The sequence below is a fragment of the Nerophis lumbriciformis genome, linkage group LG05 (genome assembly GCF_033978685.3).
Source record: "Nerophis lumbriciformis linkage group LG05, RoL_Nlum_v2.1, whole genome shotgun sequence".
NCBI lineage: Eukaryota > Metazoa > Chordata > Actinopteri > Syngnathiformes > Syngnathidae > Nerophis > Nerophis lumbriciformis.
In genome coordinates, this window is record NC_084552.2 from 51255116 (window position 1) to 51275096 (window position 19981).

Sequence of the window (19981 nt, forward strand, 5' to 3'; positions counted from 1 at the left end):
CAGGAAAAGAAACACTTCAATGACCAACAATATAATACTGTAGCGTAGTAGGCCTAAGTATTAATTAATAACAAGGCAGAGGTTTTATATAATAAGTATATTTAATTATTTTGGCCACAGTTTGAACGGCAACACAGTGTTTGCGATTTTGTTATTCTTATAGCCAGACTTGTGTTTATTTTCCGTAGCTGACGGTTTCGGCCAAAACTGTTGCCTTCCTCAGAGGTTGTCAAAAATGAATAAAGGAAAATAAAACACTACTTTAATCCAGTGATTCTATGGATGAATGTTTGAGAATCACTGCACTACTACAACTATGTCCATGTGTAACAAATCAATTAGCAGTTTCAATGATGCTGGGCGTTAAAAAAGATGGAGGACGTTGTCGTTGTACCCCACAACCACAATTTTAAGTCGATAAAATTTAGTAGGGTTGTCAAAAGTGACAAGTTAAACTCATGTGATTTATCAAAGGAAAAATATTGCGTTAATTATGAATACATTTAGATTAATCAAATTTATTTTGACCGTACAAGCTCTTTTTATCTGAACCGCTATACAGCCAGTGATCAGATCAATGCATATGTCTGTACAAAAAGAAGAGACTGGTGTGCTTGCTGACAACTTTCACTCCGAAATACAGCCTGAAAGAACTTAAGATAAAACTTTTATCAAGTTTTGGGCAAATAAATGACATGCATTCAGGCAAAATGTTGAAAAACGTTCCTGGATGACATCCTGACCATAAAATTGCATTTGTGTCCAAATATTGGGGTCTTAAGCCCATTTTAATTACGGAAGCGAGTAATCACCTGTAATTAACCATGATTAATCTGATTTAAAAAATAATCATTTGACAGCCCTAAATTTAAAAAGTATTTCAATATGTATTTGATTTATGTCATATTTATACATAGATCTAAACACACATTTCCAAATTAATATACTTCTTAAAATATTGAATGTGACAATTATTTCATAAGTTATAAAAAACTTGAATTGTTTTTAGTTTTTATTTCCCAAGCATACATTATAATTGAGAGTTGTTCCGGCAGTTCTAACAGTTGCCACTGGGTGGCGTCAGAGAAGCACCTTCACGGAGCTGGAAACCCTTCCATTGATTGATTGAAACTTTTATTAGTAGATTGTACAGTATAGTACATATTCCTTACAATTGACCACTAAATGGTAACACCCGAATAAGTTTTTCAACTTGTTTTAAGTCGGGGTCCACTTATATTGATTCATGATACAGATATATACGATCAAGCCCGGCCCTAACCAATCTGGCGCCCTAGGCAAGATTTTAGGTGGCGCCCCCCCACATCGGCAGTGAAGTGTATATACTCACAAGAAACCGAATAGCTTTGTCTTTGACCTTTTTTTTTTTACTTACAACTAACCCTAATATATAAAGGGGTGGAAAAAAGTGACTATTACCTGCAGGTCAAACATTAGCTAACCAGAAGGCAATAACAATGTAAACAAAAAAACACCTGCTTAAAAGATCTAATACAAATGTCCCTGAGGAATGTAAGGTGGGAGTACTGTAATTAGCTAACATTACATTATTATTTTCCATAACAATTTAGCCCCTCCACAATATTAACCCGACGTTAAAACAGAACTAGCTATTTATTGATTAGCAATTGCCGAATCATGTAGCATTAGCTTAATGCTAAAAAGCCAGGTTACTATCACATTCTGTAACATACAAATAATTTCATGCAGGCTAACGTTACCTACCTGCTACCTCTGTCTTTTCTCGTTTCTCCTCCTCTTCTTTTCTCTTTTTTCTTCCCTGTGTTGATTTTTTGATGTGGTGACGTCCAAAAAGAGTCATGATACGGGAAGGGAGGGGGCGCACCGTGCGGGGGAGAGGAGGGGGCGTAATGTTGTAACAAATAATATTTCTATTAAATAGGCTTTACTTTGCATTTTAATTAACGTGGGATTATTTTTTGTATTTAGAAACAATAGTACCAACTTTTTTTTTTTCTTTTTTTCTTTTTCTCCAACATTTGTGGCACTGGCGTGGCGCCCCCTGATGGACGGCGCCCTTAGCATTTGCCTATACGGCCTATGCCACGGGCCGGCCCTGTATACTATCATCATAATATACAGTCATCACACAAGATAATCATCAGAGTATATACATTAAATTATTTACATTATTTACAGTCCGGGAGGGCTTGATATCAACACTTCAGTCATCAACAATTGCATCATCAGAGAAATGGACATTGGAACAGTGTAGGACTGACTTGGTAGGATATTTGCAGCAAGTAGTGGACATAGAGAGAGAGATCAGAAAGCATAAGAATAAGTATCTACATTAGATTATTTACATTTGATTATTTACAATCCGAGGAGGCAGGATGTGGAAGGGAGGGTGTTAGTTTAGGGTTGTGGAAGGGAGGGTGTATCCATCCTCTTCTTCTTACTTGACAGGTTCATAGGAAATAATGTCGCAGTGTTTGTTTGATCCTGCAACCAAACATCGACAAAAAAACAACTCCCAGTTGAAGAAGACAAGCGGGGAAAAATACAGAACAAGAGTTTTTTTTTTAAAACATGTAAAAAGGGTTTTTATTGTGAGGGTTTGGCTATGGGCCCAATATGCCATAAACAGAACAGTGCAGTTACAATTAAAATATTTATTTTACGTTGTCCCTTTATTTAGTGACGCCACCAACACTGATCACTTAACAAATTCAGTCATTAAAATCTACAGTAACTACAGTGTGCGTACAAAGTAGTCGGTGAAATGTGAAAAAGGTGTCACACGCTCACATGTCATGTGACCACCGGAGAACTTCTCGTGTTTGACGAGAAGTGTCACGCTGCTGATGTCGTAAGAGTGAGGCAAAGTACACGAGTCACTAGAGTGTGGGTGGCCGTCGGCGCAGCAGCGTGGGAAATGATTCAGGAAGTGGCTGTCGTACAGAAAATGGTGAAGATCATGAGGTCTTGTGTGCAAACGCTTTGAAAAGAGGCCATCAAGATTCCAGCGTGGTCCTCACACTCAACCTGAACCGCTGAAAGCCAAACACAATTAAGTACGTAAAAAAAACGCTGCCAAACATAAAAGCGGAGAGTGTGAGGCTCACTTTGAAGTCATCGATGTAGGTGAGGAAGAAGCAGACGAAGCTGAAGGCCACAATCCACTCGCAGACGGCGCTGGCCACATGGAAGGGATAATCCTGCAAAGACAAGAAACATGTCGTTGCATGAACAAATACATGTTTGGAAGATGTGCCCAGTATGTCGGGGTCGGTACCTTGCCTCCTGTGTCCCTGTGCAGGTCCGTTTGTTTCACGAAAAAGGCACAAACGACAGCTTGGGTTGTTTTGTGTAAGGAAACAACAAAGTGTTGCTACAAGAGACTGGACACACCTTTTAGACTCATCTCAATCTGTAATACGGCAAAAGCATATTTAGTAATCTGTTTGAAAATTGAGCAATTACCCAGGACGGTATTCACGAGGGGACGCCGCACGGATGACAAGGAAAAAAGATTCCTATTTATTTGTGCTTAGCGCCTAGGCCAGGGGTAGAGAACCTATGGCTCTAGAGCCAGATGTGGCTCTTTTGATGACTGCATCTGGCTCTCAGATACATTTTAGCTGACATTGCTTAACACGATAAGTAGTGAATAATTCCGCTGGTAATCTGTTTTAAAAATAACGTTCAAATTATAAAACATTCTCATGCATTTTAATCCATCCATCCGTTTTCTACCGCACCTGTTCAAGAAGTCGCATTAATGGTAAGAAGAATTATATTTTTTATTGGTTAGCTTTAGAATAACAATGTTATTAAAAAGAATAAGAGACTTATTATACTCTGAAAAGGTTGGTCTTACTTAAAAATGCACGCATTTAGTTGTATTCAGTGTTAAAAAATATCATATGGCTCTCACGGAAATACATTTTGAAATATTTGGCTTTCATGGCTCTCTCAGCCAAAAAGGTTCCCGACCCCTGGCCTAGGCTAATGGCGCTTCAGATCAGGATCCACGTTGGAGGGGCGCCCTCTATAGGCGGAGCACCGGCCTCGCTATACTAACATGGGGGAGATTAACCCAGATCAAGTTTAATCTCAGGTTAATTAGAAGTAAGAAAAGTAAATAAAAACAGAAATTGTGCGTGCGCGAAGCGGAGCGCCGAAAAAAGAAAAACCACGACAGAGTGGAAAGATAGCCAAGGGCCCAAAAAAGACCAGAGAGAGGTTTTGCGATTATTTAAATATTTGCACTGTCAAACGGAGCAGATATTTCACAACCTAAAAGTCCATTTTGGTACCTAACACCAATCTATGTTAACAAATGTTTTATTGAAACACACGTGAGGACATATTAGCATATTGCGACTAAGTTATTTGTCCTAAAATCAAACACCACTCCTCCAAATACAGTGGTACCTCAACCTACGAGTATCTTTAGATACGAGCTGTGTCTCTGCTTTTTTATATCATTAACATGAAGCATAATGCCATGCTGCTCGGGGGCGTAGTAAATGTCAAATGAATGCCGGAAAATCCGCCTCAAAACATTTGTCTCCTCACTAGCATGAGCTTATAGCTACAGATAGACATATCTTTGTTCTACGACCATGAGAAAGTGAATGTACAGTCAAGAAAATAAGTATTTGAACACCCTGCTATTTTGCAAGTTCTCCCACTTAGAAATCATGGAGGGGTCTGAAATTTTCATGGTAGGTGCATGTCCACTGTATGAGAGATAACCTAAAAAGAAAAATCCAGAAATCTCAATATATGATTTTTTAACAATTTATTTGTGTGATACAGCTGAAAATAAGTATTTGAACACCAACATTAATGTTTGGTAGCGTAGCCTTTGTTTGCAATTACAGAGTTCAAACGTTTCCTGTAGTTCTTCACCAGGTTTGCACAGTCTACAGGAGAGATTTTGGCCCACTCCTCCACACAGATCTTCTCTAGATCAGTCAGGTTTCTGGGCTGTCGCTGAGTAACACAGACTTTCAGCTCCCTCCAAAGATTTTCAATTGGATTTAGGTCTGGAGACTGGCTAGGCCACTCCAGAACCTCAATATGGTTCTTACAAAGCCACTTCTTGGTTTTCCTGGCTGTGTGCTTTGGGTCATTGTCATGTTGGAAGATCCAGCCATGACTCATCTTCAATGATCTGACTGAGGGAAGGAGGTTTTTGGCCAAAATCTCACAATACCTGGCTGCAGTCATCCTCTCCTTAATACAGTACAGTCGTCCTGTCCCATGAGCAGAAAAACACCCCCAAAGCATGATGCTACCACCCCCATGCTTCACAGTAGGGATGGTGTTCTTGGGATGCTACGCATCATTCTTCTTCCTCCAAACACGTACAGTGGAATTATGACCAAAAAGGTAAATTTTGGTCTCATCTGTCCACAAAACTTTCTCCCATGACTCCTTTGGATCATCCAAATGGTCATTGGCAAACTTAAGACGGGCCTTAACATGTGCTGGTTTAAGCAGGGGAACCTTCCGTGCCATGCATGATTTCAAAGCATGACGTCTTAGTGTATTACCAACAGTGACCATGGAAACAGTGGTCCCAGCTCTTTTCAGGTCATTGACCAAGTCCTGCCGTGTAGTCCTGGGCTGATTCCTCACCTTTATTAGCATCATTGAGACCCCACGAGGCGATATCTTGCATGGGGCTCCACTCCGATTGAGATTGACCGTCATGTTTAGCTTCTTCCATTTTCTAATGATTGCTCCAACACTGGACCTTTTTTCACCAAGCTGCTTGGCAATTTCTCCGTAGCCCTTTCCATCCTTGTGGAGTTGTACAATTTTGTCTCTGGTGTCTTTGGACAGCTCTTTGCTCTTAGCCATGCTGAATGTTTGGGTCTTACTGATTGTATGGGGTGGACAGGTGTCTTTATGCAGCTAACGACCTCACACAGATGCATCTGATTCAGGATAATACAGTGGAGTGGAGGAGGACTTTTAAAGGCGGACTAACAGGTCTTTGAGGGTCAGAATTCTAGCTGATAGACAGGTGTTCAAATACTTATTTTCAGCTGTATCACACAAATAAATTGTTAGAAAATCATAGATTGTGATTTCTGGATTTTTCTTTTTAGGTTATCTCTCATACAGTGGACATGCACCTACCATGAAAATTTCAGACCCCTCCATGATTTCTAAGTGGGAGAACTTGCAAAATAGCAGGGTGTTCAAATACTTATTTTCTTGACTGTAAATGACAGTGCTAAGAAAGAGAAGCAGATGATATTCATTGAACTAAGGAAACCATCCCTATCATGACCGACATGCGACGCAGTTCAAGCCGAGCAATGCTAGTCTACGCCATACTGGAAGCTGGAGGAGCCAGCTTTTGCGCCGGCTGGAAGGAGCTAAACTTTAGTAGTCCGTTCTCACAAGTAGTACCAGCATTCAGAGCGGCACTGCTCACAAGGGCTTCCCGCGCCATGACCGAGCTGTGCGGCCTCAGTGAGGGGTAACTACTACTGTAACTCCAGAGGAAAATATCCAACCATCAACCAACATCTCTATGGACTGCAGCCGCTTTCAAATGGAAAATAATGGATTTGATCAGTTATAGTGATAAGTATAGAGTTAGACACTCATATTGTTTTGTTTTCAAACAATATTTCTTATCTAAAAATGAGCTTTCCTTTTTGAAAGGCATGTTGCATGGTAAAGTTGTGATGTTTTTGGTGAGCTAACCACAGATTAAATTGATTCCAATTTCAAGCAGAGTCATGTAGAAAAGAGAGTATGGCCAACTCGGTTTCAGGCGATCTCCTCAATGATTGGTCAAAGGCGGCAACTTTGAGCTAATACTATGTGTTTGTGGTGCTTCCTTGTTAATTTTTCGATGTGTAAAAATGCCCTCTTAGGGCTGCTCCACCCGTGAGAATTGTAGAAAACTTTTACATCGCTTTCCCCACAACATGGAAAGAAGACAAATATGGGAAGTGAAGGTTCGCCATCAACCCTGGAGAGCCACCGATTACAGCGTCTTGTGCCCGGTAAACATCTGTGTTTTGTTCAGTAGAGAAAACACAGAAGCTAATACAAATAACAGAAGAAAATAATAAATCAAAGAGATGGTTTGACAAAAACAGACTATGTTTGAATCTCAGTAAAACTAAAATAATGCAGTTCGGTAGCAGCAGAAGTGAAAGTCAAACACAAATACAAATAGACTGAGTAGACATTGAAAGAGCAAAAGAAACCACATTTTGTGCAATCATAGATAAGAAAATGAACTAGAAACCTCATATCAAAAATATACAGCATAATGTAGCCAGAAATACAAAAATAATGAATAAAGCAGAATGTGTGCTGAACTACTGCTCGCCATTGTTAGTTATTGTGCAGAAATATGGGGAAATAAGTACAAAAACACACTTATTCACTTAGCATGTTACAAAAACGAAAGATCAGTTAGAATAATACATAATGAATGTTACATACAGTGATTACAAATACATTGGAAGATTTTGGCAAAATGAGGGTATTAAGTTATTTTTTCGGTCGTTCCGTGTATTTTTTTTACATTTATTGCGCTATTGGGAGCAGAAACACTGCTGGTATGGAGGAGCAGAGTGTGTCAAATACGGCTGCAAAATTATACTTCCACAAAATAAAAGCACGTTTTATTGTAAGTTTATGGGTCGGAATATAAAACTATATTTAGACCTCTTAATATGGTTTATTTGGTCATAAAAACTAACGTTAGAACGACAGCAATGCATGCATACGGCCATAGTCACACACGTCATTGGTAGCAATCATGGCGCCTCTCGTTTAGTTGGCCATTAGAGATGCGCGGTTTGCGGACACAACCGCGGAGTCCGCGGATTATCCGCGGATCGGGCGGATGAAATTAAAAAAAATAAGATTTTATCCGCTCGCGGGTCGGGTCGGGCGGATTAATTAGATATTTTTTTTATTTTATTTTATTTTTTTTTTTTTGCGGGTGGCAGTTAAACCAATTGGGAAATATATATACATAGTTAAATGTTGTTACCCACATACGAAAAACAAGCAGGCACCTGCTGCATATGCCACAACAGAAGAAAAAAAAGAAAAAGAGATGGACACTTTTACGGAGGGAGAAGGGACGCCTCGCCGGGGTCTGGGACCGAGGCCCCTTCCCCCGAGAGGGCCCCACCGGGAGCCGTAGCTGAGGCGATCCGCGAGAAGGGCCTGACGCACGTCCAGGGTCACTACCGCGCCCACCGCACCGACACCCCGCCTCGTCCGCTTTCGCCGCGGCCGGCGTCACGCGCAGCAGGTAAGCAGCTTACCTGCCCGCCACCCCCGTGGCCGGGGGCTCGTAACATGGGTCACTCCGCGCGCGCCGCCCGCGCAGCTTACCTGCTTGCCACCCCTGTTGCCGGGGGCGCGTAAAAGGTGTCACTCCGCGCTCAGTGCGCTCACGAAAGGGGTGGGGCTCACCCTGGTTGATATAGAGAGCAGGACAGTGGCCATGGAATTTCATTTAAGGTTTGTGATAAACCATCAAACTCATTCGTTAAAAGGACTCTATAGTAATGTAAAGTGAATTTTTCTGGACATTATCATGCAAGAAAAGTTTATTTTTGGGATCGCGATCACCGCGTAATGATTTTTAAAGGTTGCATTACATTATTAACTGTCCCATGTGATCAGCCAGTGCAATTGGAAGTCCATGCTCAATTATTGCCTCCGTAAATAAAACTTCGGCATTTATCACATCCAAAGAATCTGTTTGGGCGACGAAAAACGTTGAAAGTTTTCCACTTGTATCGCTAGCAACGGCATTAGACTTGTGTTTTTTTGTCCCAACGTGGTCTTTTACATCGCTAATTCCTCCGTGTCCGATCGAAAAATCTTGTCTGCACAAGGTGCAATTCGCGTAGTTTTCACCCTTTTTTTTTTTTTAAATTAATATTAGATATATAACAACGGGCGGATGGCGGGCGGATGCAGTTCTGATCAAACGTTACATCGGGTGGATGGCGGATGGTTGACGACTTTCTGACGCGGTTGCGGATGAGATAAATTGCCTATCCGCGCATCTCTATTGGCCATACTCTCTTTATACACGGGTCTGGCTTTAAGATACATGTATTCCGAGATACGAGCTTGGTCATAGCCCTAATTGTGCTTGTTGGTTGAGGTACCACTGTTATACCTTTTCAACAATGTATGTGTTAAATACATTGTCACTCAATTTGTCCTACTTTATCAGAGTATTTTTAAAATGTACTGTATCACAGGTTTGGTTGTTTTCTACTTTAAAAAAAAAAAAAAAAAAAAAAAAAAAAGTAATATGCTAGTGATAGAAGTAATAGTAATGCTCCTACGGTAAAAAAGTGACATTTCAGTTTTGTGCGTTTATAAAAAGAAAGAGTAAAGGTCATTACAAAAATCCTTTTTTACGGTGAAGGTGACCATACTGCTCATGGATTGGATGTTCTCCACCATTCGGCCATCCATTTTGCTTCTGGTGTGCCTTTTTCTATCCCGCCATTGTGATATGTACAAACTGATGGGCTGGTTTCATCACTGGGCTCTGCTTGTCGAAAAGAGTAGCTATATTTCATGCATTCTTTTAATTCTATGCTAAAAACTAATTCCCGTTATTTACAGTCCTTGTTTCTCAAATTAGTCTTCTTTGATGATGGAATCTTGTACAAAAATCAAACCAAATTGCGTGAGATGGGCCAATACACTATTTGAGTAGGTCAAAATATAATATCAGATTTAGAGTTTAAAAATACAGAAATTTAAGTTTTATTTCGAAAGCGATGACCAGCAAATGGCTCTGACTGGATAGGACGCCCGAATCATTTATCCATATTTTCTTTGCAATATGCTAAGGGTCAATAAAAAACAAGCTGCTGGCTGAGAATGACCTCAGGGCTACTCTTTCCTTCTCTATACTGAAGCGACCAGTATATTGTATGTGGTAAAACGTGCTAGGATACTTGGGAAGAAGGCCAAAGAGGCGATGACGGCCACAGCCAACCGTACTCGACACACAATCATGGAGGAGCCGTACGGATAGGCGCTATAAGAAACGACACACTGGAGGATGATGTAGAGGACGCCCGAAACGAAGAAGAGCAAGGCTCCTAGGCCGTGGACCACCATCACTGCCGTCTCCTAAGGTCAGAGACAGGCGGTTATTGGACAGTCAGTCGTGTCAAAGTACCTATGAAGAGTGAAGACGCACTTGGAACGTGGCCACGACACACATTCCCAAGCAGGAGAGCATTCCCAGCACCTGTGTTGTCCTATTCAGACATGGACTCACCACCCTGGTTTCCTCACTCAGCTTCTCCACATACTTGAACCTGGCGTAGATTGTGGCCGTGCCTGCAAGACACGCGCACACAAACATAATCACCCTTTCGTTTTCTTCTAAAAACAGAAGTGCGACATTTCTGGAAAGTTTGCTTCCTCCTCATGTGATAGCAGATTTGATCATATTTCATCTTATTGTGACTGCCAAAAAAGTTTGAAAAAAAACCAACCTCTGTTCCATAATGGCACTGGTGATGATGTAAACATTAATAACCAGAATAAAAAAAGAGGTCGTTATCGGTGCCTCATTTTGATGCTGAATGAAAGCAGCAGCAGCCAGCTACAAGTGTTTGATGGTGATCTTGCGCAAGTAACGTCCTGTTAGTAGACACTAGGGATGTAATGATTAACAGCATTTTTTGATAAACTGCGAGAAATTTACCGACATTATTACCGTTTTAAATCAAAATTTTCGTAAAACGATGATTGATAACTACACTTTGATAAACCCAAGGTTTATCAGTGTTTATCATTGACTAAATGCTAACATTAATACAAGAGACAAAATGTATTTCCCCATGAAGTAAATGGAGAGCACAATACCTACTAAAAACACTCTAAAAGATTTTACCATTGCGTACAGTTATGCCCCTAGTGTTTGTTCGAGGTATTGTTTGTAATTGTAGTTATCAGCACGGCTTCCATCTGTTATTGCTTTGAACTGGAAGTAGAAGTAGAGTAGTTTGTAGCAGATCTTACATGGAGCTGTCAAGCAACGTCTGTAAGTGCAAGTTCACTTAGATGAGGGGTGTCCAAAGTGCGGCCGAGGGGCCATTTGTAGCCTGCAGCTTGTTTTTTATTGGCCCGTGACACACAAAATAAACACATCCCGGATTAGGACATTGAGCTACACAAAAAAAGGATGTAAGGAACTGGCTGAAATCACCCAAAAAAGTGTGTTTAAGCTCTCAAAAAGGTTTTAGTTGGCAGACTAATAACAAGAAAATTAACTATATCAAAGAGTTAAGATGAGATATTACACTCATTTGCTTCTATGACCCAAAGCTAAGGTGTGGATGTTTGGTTCAGATAGTTTGGCATGGATCTATAGGCCTCCATTGAATTGGTTTTACCATCCGCATCAGTGTCAATTTTGACAGATGTTTTTGATTTAGTTTTAGTTATAGTTTTTTGACAAAAATGTGTTTCAGTCATATTTTAGTCATCTAAATTAATTTAGTTTTAGTCGTCGAAATTCTTCAACATTTTAGTCGACTAAAATATAAAGTATAGCGGACAACGCATCTTTGAAGGTGTCTTGAAAGCCCTTTTATTAATTATTATTGCAGAGCATCTCAAAAACTAAAATCACAACAAGACCTGCACTCTATGAATATTTCAATAGGTACATTTCACACTAAACCTTATTGTGTGTTATTGTTTTACTTGAAATGTAGCATTTTTTTTCAAATGTGGCATAATACATGACTAAAATGGTCACAAGAAGAAACTAGTTTTATTGTAGATTGGCGGGCAAGCTCACCTATACGTACAACAAAAGTAGCGGTAGAATAAGCAGTCTTGCTCCTTTACTCACTTAACAGTAAGACAATATGAGTCATTTGGAAATATTAGTTAACGTAGATGTCCTGATGATTAGCCTTTGGAAGACGCCTTAAGTTAGTTGTATTTTTACCAGAGAAAATGAAACCACAGGGTTTACAACATGTCTTGTTGTCTACCTTGCAAAGGTAAAATGTGTTCATATGTCTTCTATATCTTCCAGGGGTAGAATACATATTGTAATGATGTGTGTAACAATACAGAATAAGGATGTAAATCCATCCATCCATTTTTTACCGCTTGTCCCTTTTGGGGCGTCGGGGGGTCGCTGGAGCCTATCTCAGCTGCATTCGGGCGGTAGGCGGGGTACACCTACTCAGTGGCCTAGTGGTTAGAGTGTCCGCCCTGAGATCGGTAGGTTGTGAGTTCAAACCCCGGCCGAGTCATACCAAAGACTATAAAAATGGGACCCATTACCTCCCTGCTTGGCACTCAGCATCAAGGGTTGGAATTGGGGGTTAAATCACCAAAATGATTCCCGGGCGCGGCCACCGCTGCTGCCCACTGCTCCCCTCACCTCCCAGGGGGTGATCAAGGGTGATGGGTCAAATGCAGAGAATAATCTCGCCACACCTAGTGTGTGTGTGACAATCATTGGTACTTTAACTTTAACTTTAACACCCTGGACAAGTCGCCACTTCATTGCAGGGCAGGGATGTAAATGATATGATAATTTCACATCACGATTATTGTGACCAAAATTATCATGGTTATCGTTATTATTGTGGAATGTGCTCAACAAGCTTTTTAAACATAACTAAAATAAATAGACATCCTGTTAAAAAAAAGACTATTTTGCATTTCTTGTGTTTAAGTTTCACTGGAGTGTTTTGTCCTAGTATTTCATCTGTTTTATTAGCTAATCTTTTATTGTTGTACTGTAAATATTTGTTGTACAGTAGCACTTTAAGATGTATTTATATGAAAAGTGTGCAACAAATATATATTCTAAATATGTATCTCTTCTGATGGGCGTTGTCTGTCGTACTCTGTTCAGCGGTACTTGAACGCACCATAAAAAACACCTTGTCTCTTTTCCTCTGAGGAAAGGTCGATCATCATAACTCTGTGCTAAGAGAGCACAGCTTGTAGGTTCAATGTGCACAACTGAATAGCTTAGATGCTCAGACAGTAATGTGTTTATAGAAGTTTGGATTGGGGTATGTTGTTTATAACGGGGAAAGACGTATGTCTCTTGTTTTCAAACTAGCGAGCTGGCACCAGTAAGTCCGCCGTGGCCCACAAGATTATAAAAAGTGGAGTTATCGGTTTTTAGATCATTTTCATTCTAAAGGGTAATACTAACCGTCAGGAGTGTTGTCCTCGTCATCATTGTTATCGTTTATTGTTACAGCCCTACAATATAGGCTTGTTTTCCAGTGAAAAAGTCCCAACACTGTGTCTTAGCAGTTATAGTTCTGATCGGATATCCCCTGCATGCTACTGTGACTGGATGGATTCCTAACTTGTCCCACCTGCATAAAGACTAAAATAAATATGATTAGATTTCATTTTTTATTCGTCAACTGAATTGTCAATTAATTTTGTCGTTTTCATCAATGTTCATTTGCTGTGACTCGTTATCGCCCTATTTTAGTCAGGGGAAAATAGGTCGTTGACGATAACAAACAAGAACATTTTTAAAATCTACTATACAAAGTGGCCCCCACGTCCTTTAATTTTTTTTATATGCGGCCCTCAATGTAAGACATTTTGGCACCCTTTTTTGAGTGAATGTGGTGTTTTAAGTGTAAAGGAAGTGTTTATAAGTGTGTGAAAGCTGTGTTGATAGGGCTATAAGGAAGTTAAATGCATATAATAATCATGAAAATTATACAATAAACACTGTCCCTACTTTGCGAAAATTAATCGACCATGTGATAATTGAGGAAACACTGTATCAACACACAAGCAAGTTTGATTTTTGCTCGTTCTCAATGTTCTGTATTGTTTTTGGTATTGCTGCAATAATTATGACAATTAGTAGTGGCTTTATTTTTTTAATGTATTACTTATTTTATTTATATTATTGATGTATTCAGTGTTCAACTTTAATGTCACTAAGATAAATAAGCATTGTTTTTTTTAAACAAACATTTGAATGTTTTGTTTTATTTTTAGGTACCGGTTCGGGTGGCGTTTCAAAAGTACTAATCTGGTAGTAGTATCGGTCAAAATGTAATCAATACCCATCCCTACACAAGAGAGATAAAAAAAAATATATAGAAAATGAAACAAATAATACAATATAGTTATGCATATTGAAATAGCAAATGAAATAATAAAAAAAAAAAAGTACCTGCACATGCTGAAACAAATGTCATCAAGCCGAATAAGCAGCTCTCTGGGGGGTTTGCAGCTGTGTCACTGAATACCCCAAAAAAGACAAGATTAGTATTAGATTAGATTTTTGTATTATTATTTTACTTACAACAGAATGCACTCACCTGATAACAGTACAGTGAGCATGTTTTCTAATTATCTCCTGTTTCAATTGTTTGCCCTCAGATCTAACTTGATAGCAAGTCCTGAGTTGATACTTTGACAATTGATTATAGAACGGAAAATCTTTTTTTTAATATTGCAATTAACTAAAGTAAACACAATAACACATGTTTATAAAGCTTCCTTCATTAACTGTAGAATGTCTTAATATTCTTGTAAATCAGATGACATTTCCCTGAGTTTGTATACAATAACAAAAACAACACAAACACAAAAAAAGATTTTGTAATTATAACAATCCATCCATTTTCTACCGCTTGTCCCTTTTGGGGTCGCGGGGGGTGCTGGAGCCTATCTCAGCTGCATTTGGGCGGAAGATTCAAGATTCAAGATTGTTTATTGTCATATGCACAGTTAAACAGACAGTTTGCCGTACAATGAAAATCTTACTTTGCTAGTCCACCCTTCAACAAGTCACACAGGGTACACCCTGGACAAGTCGCCACCTCGTCACAGGGCCAACACAGATAGACAGACAACATTCACACTCACATTCACACACTAGGGCCAATTTAGTGTTGTCAATCAACCTATCCCCAGGTGCATGTCTTTGCAGGTGGGAGGAAGCCAAAGTACTCGGAGAGGACCCTCACAGTCACGAGGAGAATATGCAAACTCCACACAGAAAGACCCTGAGGCTTGGAATCTAACCCAGAACCTTAATAGAAAAAAAATTATCGATGCAATCAAATTAGTATCGTTTATATACCGATACTATACTATGTATTGACAACTACTTTACATTGAAGTTTTAGCGGTTAGCATGGCTTCTTGTGTTGTCCTGCTCAATGTGTAGCATGCTTTGCCGTCCCATGTAGTCAACTCCTCCAGTGGTAATTATGCTTGTAAAAAAGTATACATTTCAGGCATGGAGGCAGGGATTAGTATTATTTTATTTTATTATCTTGAGAGAGATGTGTGTGTGTATATATATGTGTATATATACATATATATATATATATATATATATATATATATATATATATATGTGTGTATGTATGTATGTATGTATACATGTATATGTATGCACACATGTATGTATGTGTGTGTATATATTTGAGGACGGTGGGTAGAGCAACTGCTAGCAACTTGAGAGTTCCAGGTTTGATCCCCCGTTCGATCTGCCATCCAAGTCACAGCCATTGTGTCCTTGGGCAAGACACTTCACCCCTGCTCCCAGTGCCGCTCACACTGGTGTAGGAATGTTTGGTGGTGGTCGGAGAGGCCGTAAGCGCAAATTGGCAGCCACGCTTCTGTCTGTTTAACCCAGAGGTGGGCAAACTTTTTGGCTCAGGGGCCACATTGGCTTTTAAAATTTGACAGATGGGCGAGCACATAATGCATTTAAAAGCATATCATATCTGTTGGAACTATGACTATCTTTACACTGCAGGCCAAAGTGGCCCAAATCAGATTTTTTTTGGGATCTGATTTTTTTCCAGCTGAATGTTTACACTGCAATTAAAATGTGATTTTTATCACACTACAGGATAAACGCGCACATGACCCAGTGCGTCCCTGATGTGGCCCCAATGTGGCCTCGATGTTACTTGCATGCGCACTTCGATAAAATGAAAACAAAGAAAGTTGACCGGGAGTAAGTTGCTACTACCACAAAATTAAAAAAAATGAAATAAGTATTTCTTTACGTGTAAGTATATGAAAGTAATATAATGTATATTAGGATGTATAAAGTCTAATATATTTGGGAGGGTTGTAATCTTTTAATGACTGATAGGTAGAGGAAATGTGGAAATTTGTTCGTCTTAAATAGATTTTGCTCACCGAAACCGGATGTTGTGGTGAAATATCCATTTTCGCTGGCGACTGCATCTTTATGGCGCACACGAGAGACGTAGCTCGCCTAAAGCTGACGAAAAAGTCACATTGGGGTCGGGTCGTATTTAGGTCGCAATGCGTTTTAGACTGAAGCTAAGATAAGAACAAGCTTAAAAAGTAGATGTGTTTCTGTCAGGGGGGTTGGATGATTCCTTAAAATGTTCCAGGTCCATTCACACATTTAAAAAACACTTTAAGACCAATGTCTTGGAAAAATATATCTCTCTTGAATCAACACAGTAGTTAATACTATGATCAATGTTAATTAAAATACTAAATGTGGGATATAAATAATAATGGAAGTATAATTGTTTGTATATAGTATATAAATTGGTACAAAGGTTTAACGCGCGTATAAGGATATTTCACATGCCTTTACTGTGTATATAATTGAACAGTGTCATGTTGTGTATAATGTGTATTTATAATATGTTGTACAAAGGACATTTCATAATTTTCGGAAGTTCATCTTGTACTTGACATTGTTTATAGGGTTAGGCGCTATAAGTGTTCAACTTCAGCCTAAACCCTTTCGGTCTGCAACATTTTCATTTTCATTTTCAATCTATGAATGTGCAACTGTTTGTTTATTTTGTTGACCATTGACCGAAGAATAATAAACTAGTCCTAAAAGTCACATTTGAAAAGATCAGATTCCAATTGGATTCAGGACTACCTCCTGATGTGGACTGAATCTGATGTCAAATGATTAGATTTGAAGCACTTTGGAGCGTTTAGACTGGCCAAAAAAAATCAGATCTGTCACTTGAGGGCAAAAAAAATCAGATTTGGTGTGCAGTGTAAACGGGGCCTAACAGCAGACTTCTCAAACATGGGCTATTTAATTATAAAACATCTATTTTCAACAATATCATATCAGAACCACAAAGAAACATAAAAATGGTATTAGGGTTAATTAACACTTACATTCTCTTTTAGTGGGAGCAGTGTTGTTGATTACCCTTTTTTCAAGTGAGTCGAAGTCTAGTATCAGTTTTGTTGTGGCAATTCTCAAAACAGGTTTTTGTTAAATTCTGTTCTAATAATTGGCGGGCCAGATAAAAAGGACCAACGGGTCGGATGTGGCCCGCGGGCCGTAGTTTGCCCATCCCTGGTCTAACCGCTACAAATGCAGCTTATGTAGAGTGAATAAATGAATGGGTTCTCACTTCTCTGTGAGCGCTTTGAGTGTATAGTGAATGGAAAAGCGCTATATACATATAATCCATTATTATATATGTATATATGTGTATATATAGCTGTTCAGCTGCTCCTGGAGGTACCCAAATCAAAGCGCAAGCTTAGAGGGGACAGGGCCTTCTCTGTTGTGAGTCCCAAACTCTGGAACAATCTCCCTCTCCATGTGAGACAGGCCCCTTCTTTGGCCACTTTTAAGACCCTTTTTAAAACCCATTTTTACTCACTGGCTTTTAACCCAGCATTAGACTTTGAACTTTTTTAAACTGATTATAACTTTTTCAACTTTTATCCCTACCTACTCAGTGGCCTAGTGGTTGGAGTGTCTGCCCTGAGATCGGTCGGTAGGTTGTGAGTTCAAACCCCGGCCGAGTCATACCAAAGACTATAAAAATGGGACCCATTACCTTCCTGCTTGGCACTCAGCATCAAGGGTTGGAATTGGGGGGTTAAATCACAAAAAAAATATTCCCGGGCGCGGCCACCGCTGCTGCTCACTGCGCCCCTCACCTCCCAGAGGGTGATCAAGGGTGATGGGTCAAATACAGAGAATAATTTTGCCACACCTAGTGTGTGTGTGTGACAATCATTGGTACTTTAACTTTAACTTTAACTGCTTTGTATCAACAAATTTGTATTTGCTATTTCTATGTACATATCTATATGTGTATACCGGTATGTATGTATGTATGTATGTACATACATATATATATATATATATATATATATATATATATATATATATATATATATATATATATATATATATATATATATATGCTGGATTTCCCCCAGGGATCAATAAAGTACTTTCTATTCTATATATGTGTATATATATATATTAAGGGTGTGGGAAAAAATCGATTAGAATTTGAATCGCGATTCTCACATTGTGCGATTCAGAATCGATTCTCATTTTTAAAAAATCTTTATTTTTTTAATGTAGTTTTTTAAATTTTTTATATATATTTTATTTAATTAATCAGTCCAACAAAACAATAAACAGCAATACCATAACAATGCAATCCAATTCCAAAACCAAACCCGACCCAGCAACACTCAGAACTGCAATAAACAGAGCAATTGAGGAGACACAAACATGACACAGAACAAACCAAAAGTAGTGAAACAAAAATGAATATTATCAATAACAGTATCAATATTAGTAACAATTTCAACATAGCAGTGATTAAAAATCCCTCATTGACATTATCATTAAACATTTATAAAAAAAATTTAAAAAAAAGGAACAATAGTGTCACAGTGGCTTACACTTGCATCGCATCTCATAAGCTTGACAACACACTGTCCAATATTTTCACAAAGATAAAATAAGTCATATTTTTGGTTCATTTAATTGTTAAAACAAATTTACATTATTGCAATCAGTTGATAAAACATTGTCCTTTACAGTTATAAAAGCTTTTTACAAAAATCTACTACTCTGCTTGCATGTCAGCAGACTGGGGTAGATCCTGCTGAAATCCTATGTATTGAATGAATAGAGAATTGTTTTGAATCAGGGAAAAAAAAAATCGATTTTGAATTGAATCGATATTGAATCGAATCGGACTGTGGTTGTTTTTAAAGGGCTTTGTAAATAAAGTTGGTATGATGTATACAATATGTATATAATGTATGTAAGAAGAGTTATAATTGACAGAAAACATTGTTTGGTGGTCAATGCATGTATATAATATATTAATATATTTCATGATTATGTTCATTCCTCTATTGATGTGAGCATTATGACAAAAATACAAGCATGAACCAAACCAGGCCGCAGCAAAGTGAACATCAAATGCCTTTTTTTTTTCTTTTATTATTGGTCAGGATCAGTCGTCAGTCTGACAAAAAATATACTGTTCAGATTTGGTTCATTGAACAAACTGTTTAATGTCGACGTGCTGTAGTAGAGAATCCATCAAACATGTCATCGTATTTCATGAGATGTAAAAGTCCAAGCTGGTAATGGCGAATAAGTTCTAAAGTTTCAGTTTCCTTCGAAAAGGAGTCGAGAGTTGCAAGCGCTATTGTCTCTCAGCCAAGTGAAAACGAAACTAAAGTCAAACTCGTCGTTCGCGGCAGGAAAATAAAGCACGATTATCTCTAAATATATATATCATATACTCTCTAGCTGTACGTGTAGACTCACCTGATGTAGGGGAACAACACGTCCACGTCGCGCCTGAAGACCGCGATAATGTAGGACACGATGAAGGTGCTGGAGGACCACACCACCAAGAAGACGGGCAAGAAGCATAGACCTTGCATGAACCACCACATGTCACACCGCTTCCACACAGTCCACGCAACACTCTGACACGCGTCCTGGCCTGACCTTATTGTGCTTGCTGAGAGAAGTGTCTTGTTTCTTCCCCAGTCACGTGACATGTACAGTTGTGGAGGCGTCTTCCTTCAAAAAGGACTTCTTCCTGGAAGTGATCGACCTACTCCTCCCCTGCATCCTTGAGTTGAGGTACACTTGGATGCTATGTTCTTATGGCGTGTTTACTTCCACGAAGCA

At 39.0% G+C, this 19981-nt stretch overlaps 2 protein-coding genes across 6 annotated transcripts in view; one reads left to right on the forward strand and one right to left on the reverse strand.

Moving 5' to 3' along the window:
- anks1b (ankyrin repeat and sterile alpha motif domain containing 1B) overlaps positions 1-19981 on the forward strand; it is a 261822-nt gene that overhangs the window by 227401 nt on the left and 14440 nt on the right. For all 4 annotated transcript variants that reach the window (XM_061959543.1, XM_061959540.1, XM_061959542.1 and 1 more), the window contains exon 29: positions 19838-19933. In XM_061959543.1, coding sequence (XP_061815527.1) covers positions 19838-19933 — 96 coding nt within the window. The remainder of the gene's footprint in view (positions 1-19837; positions 19934-19981) is intronic.
- dram1 (DNA-damage regulated autophagy modulator 1) lies at positions 2562-19881 on the reverse strand. Of its 2 annotated transcripts, XM_061959553.2 has the most exons (8): positions 19796-19881; positions 19610-19678; positions 14213-14280; positions 10220-10362; positions 9972-10149; positions 3281-3339; positions 3111-3203; positions 2562-3038 (listed from the first exon to the last, which is right to left on the reverse strand). In XM_061959553.2, exons 1-8 carry the CDS (start codon positions 19846-19848, stop codon positions 3000-3002), a joined length of 702 nt encoding a protein of 233 aa, XP_061815537.1. In that variant the 5' UTR covers positions 19849-19881; the 3' UTR covers positions 2562-2999. The 2 variants fall into 2 exon arrangements, with proteins under 2 accessions (XP_061815537.1, XP_061815535.1); XM_061959551.2 differs by having other exon boundaries at positions 2563-3038; positions 19610-19865.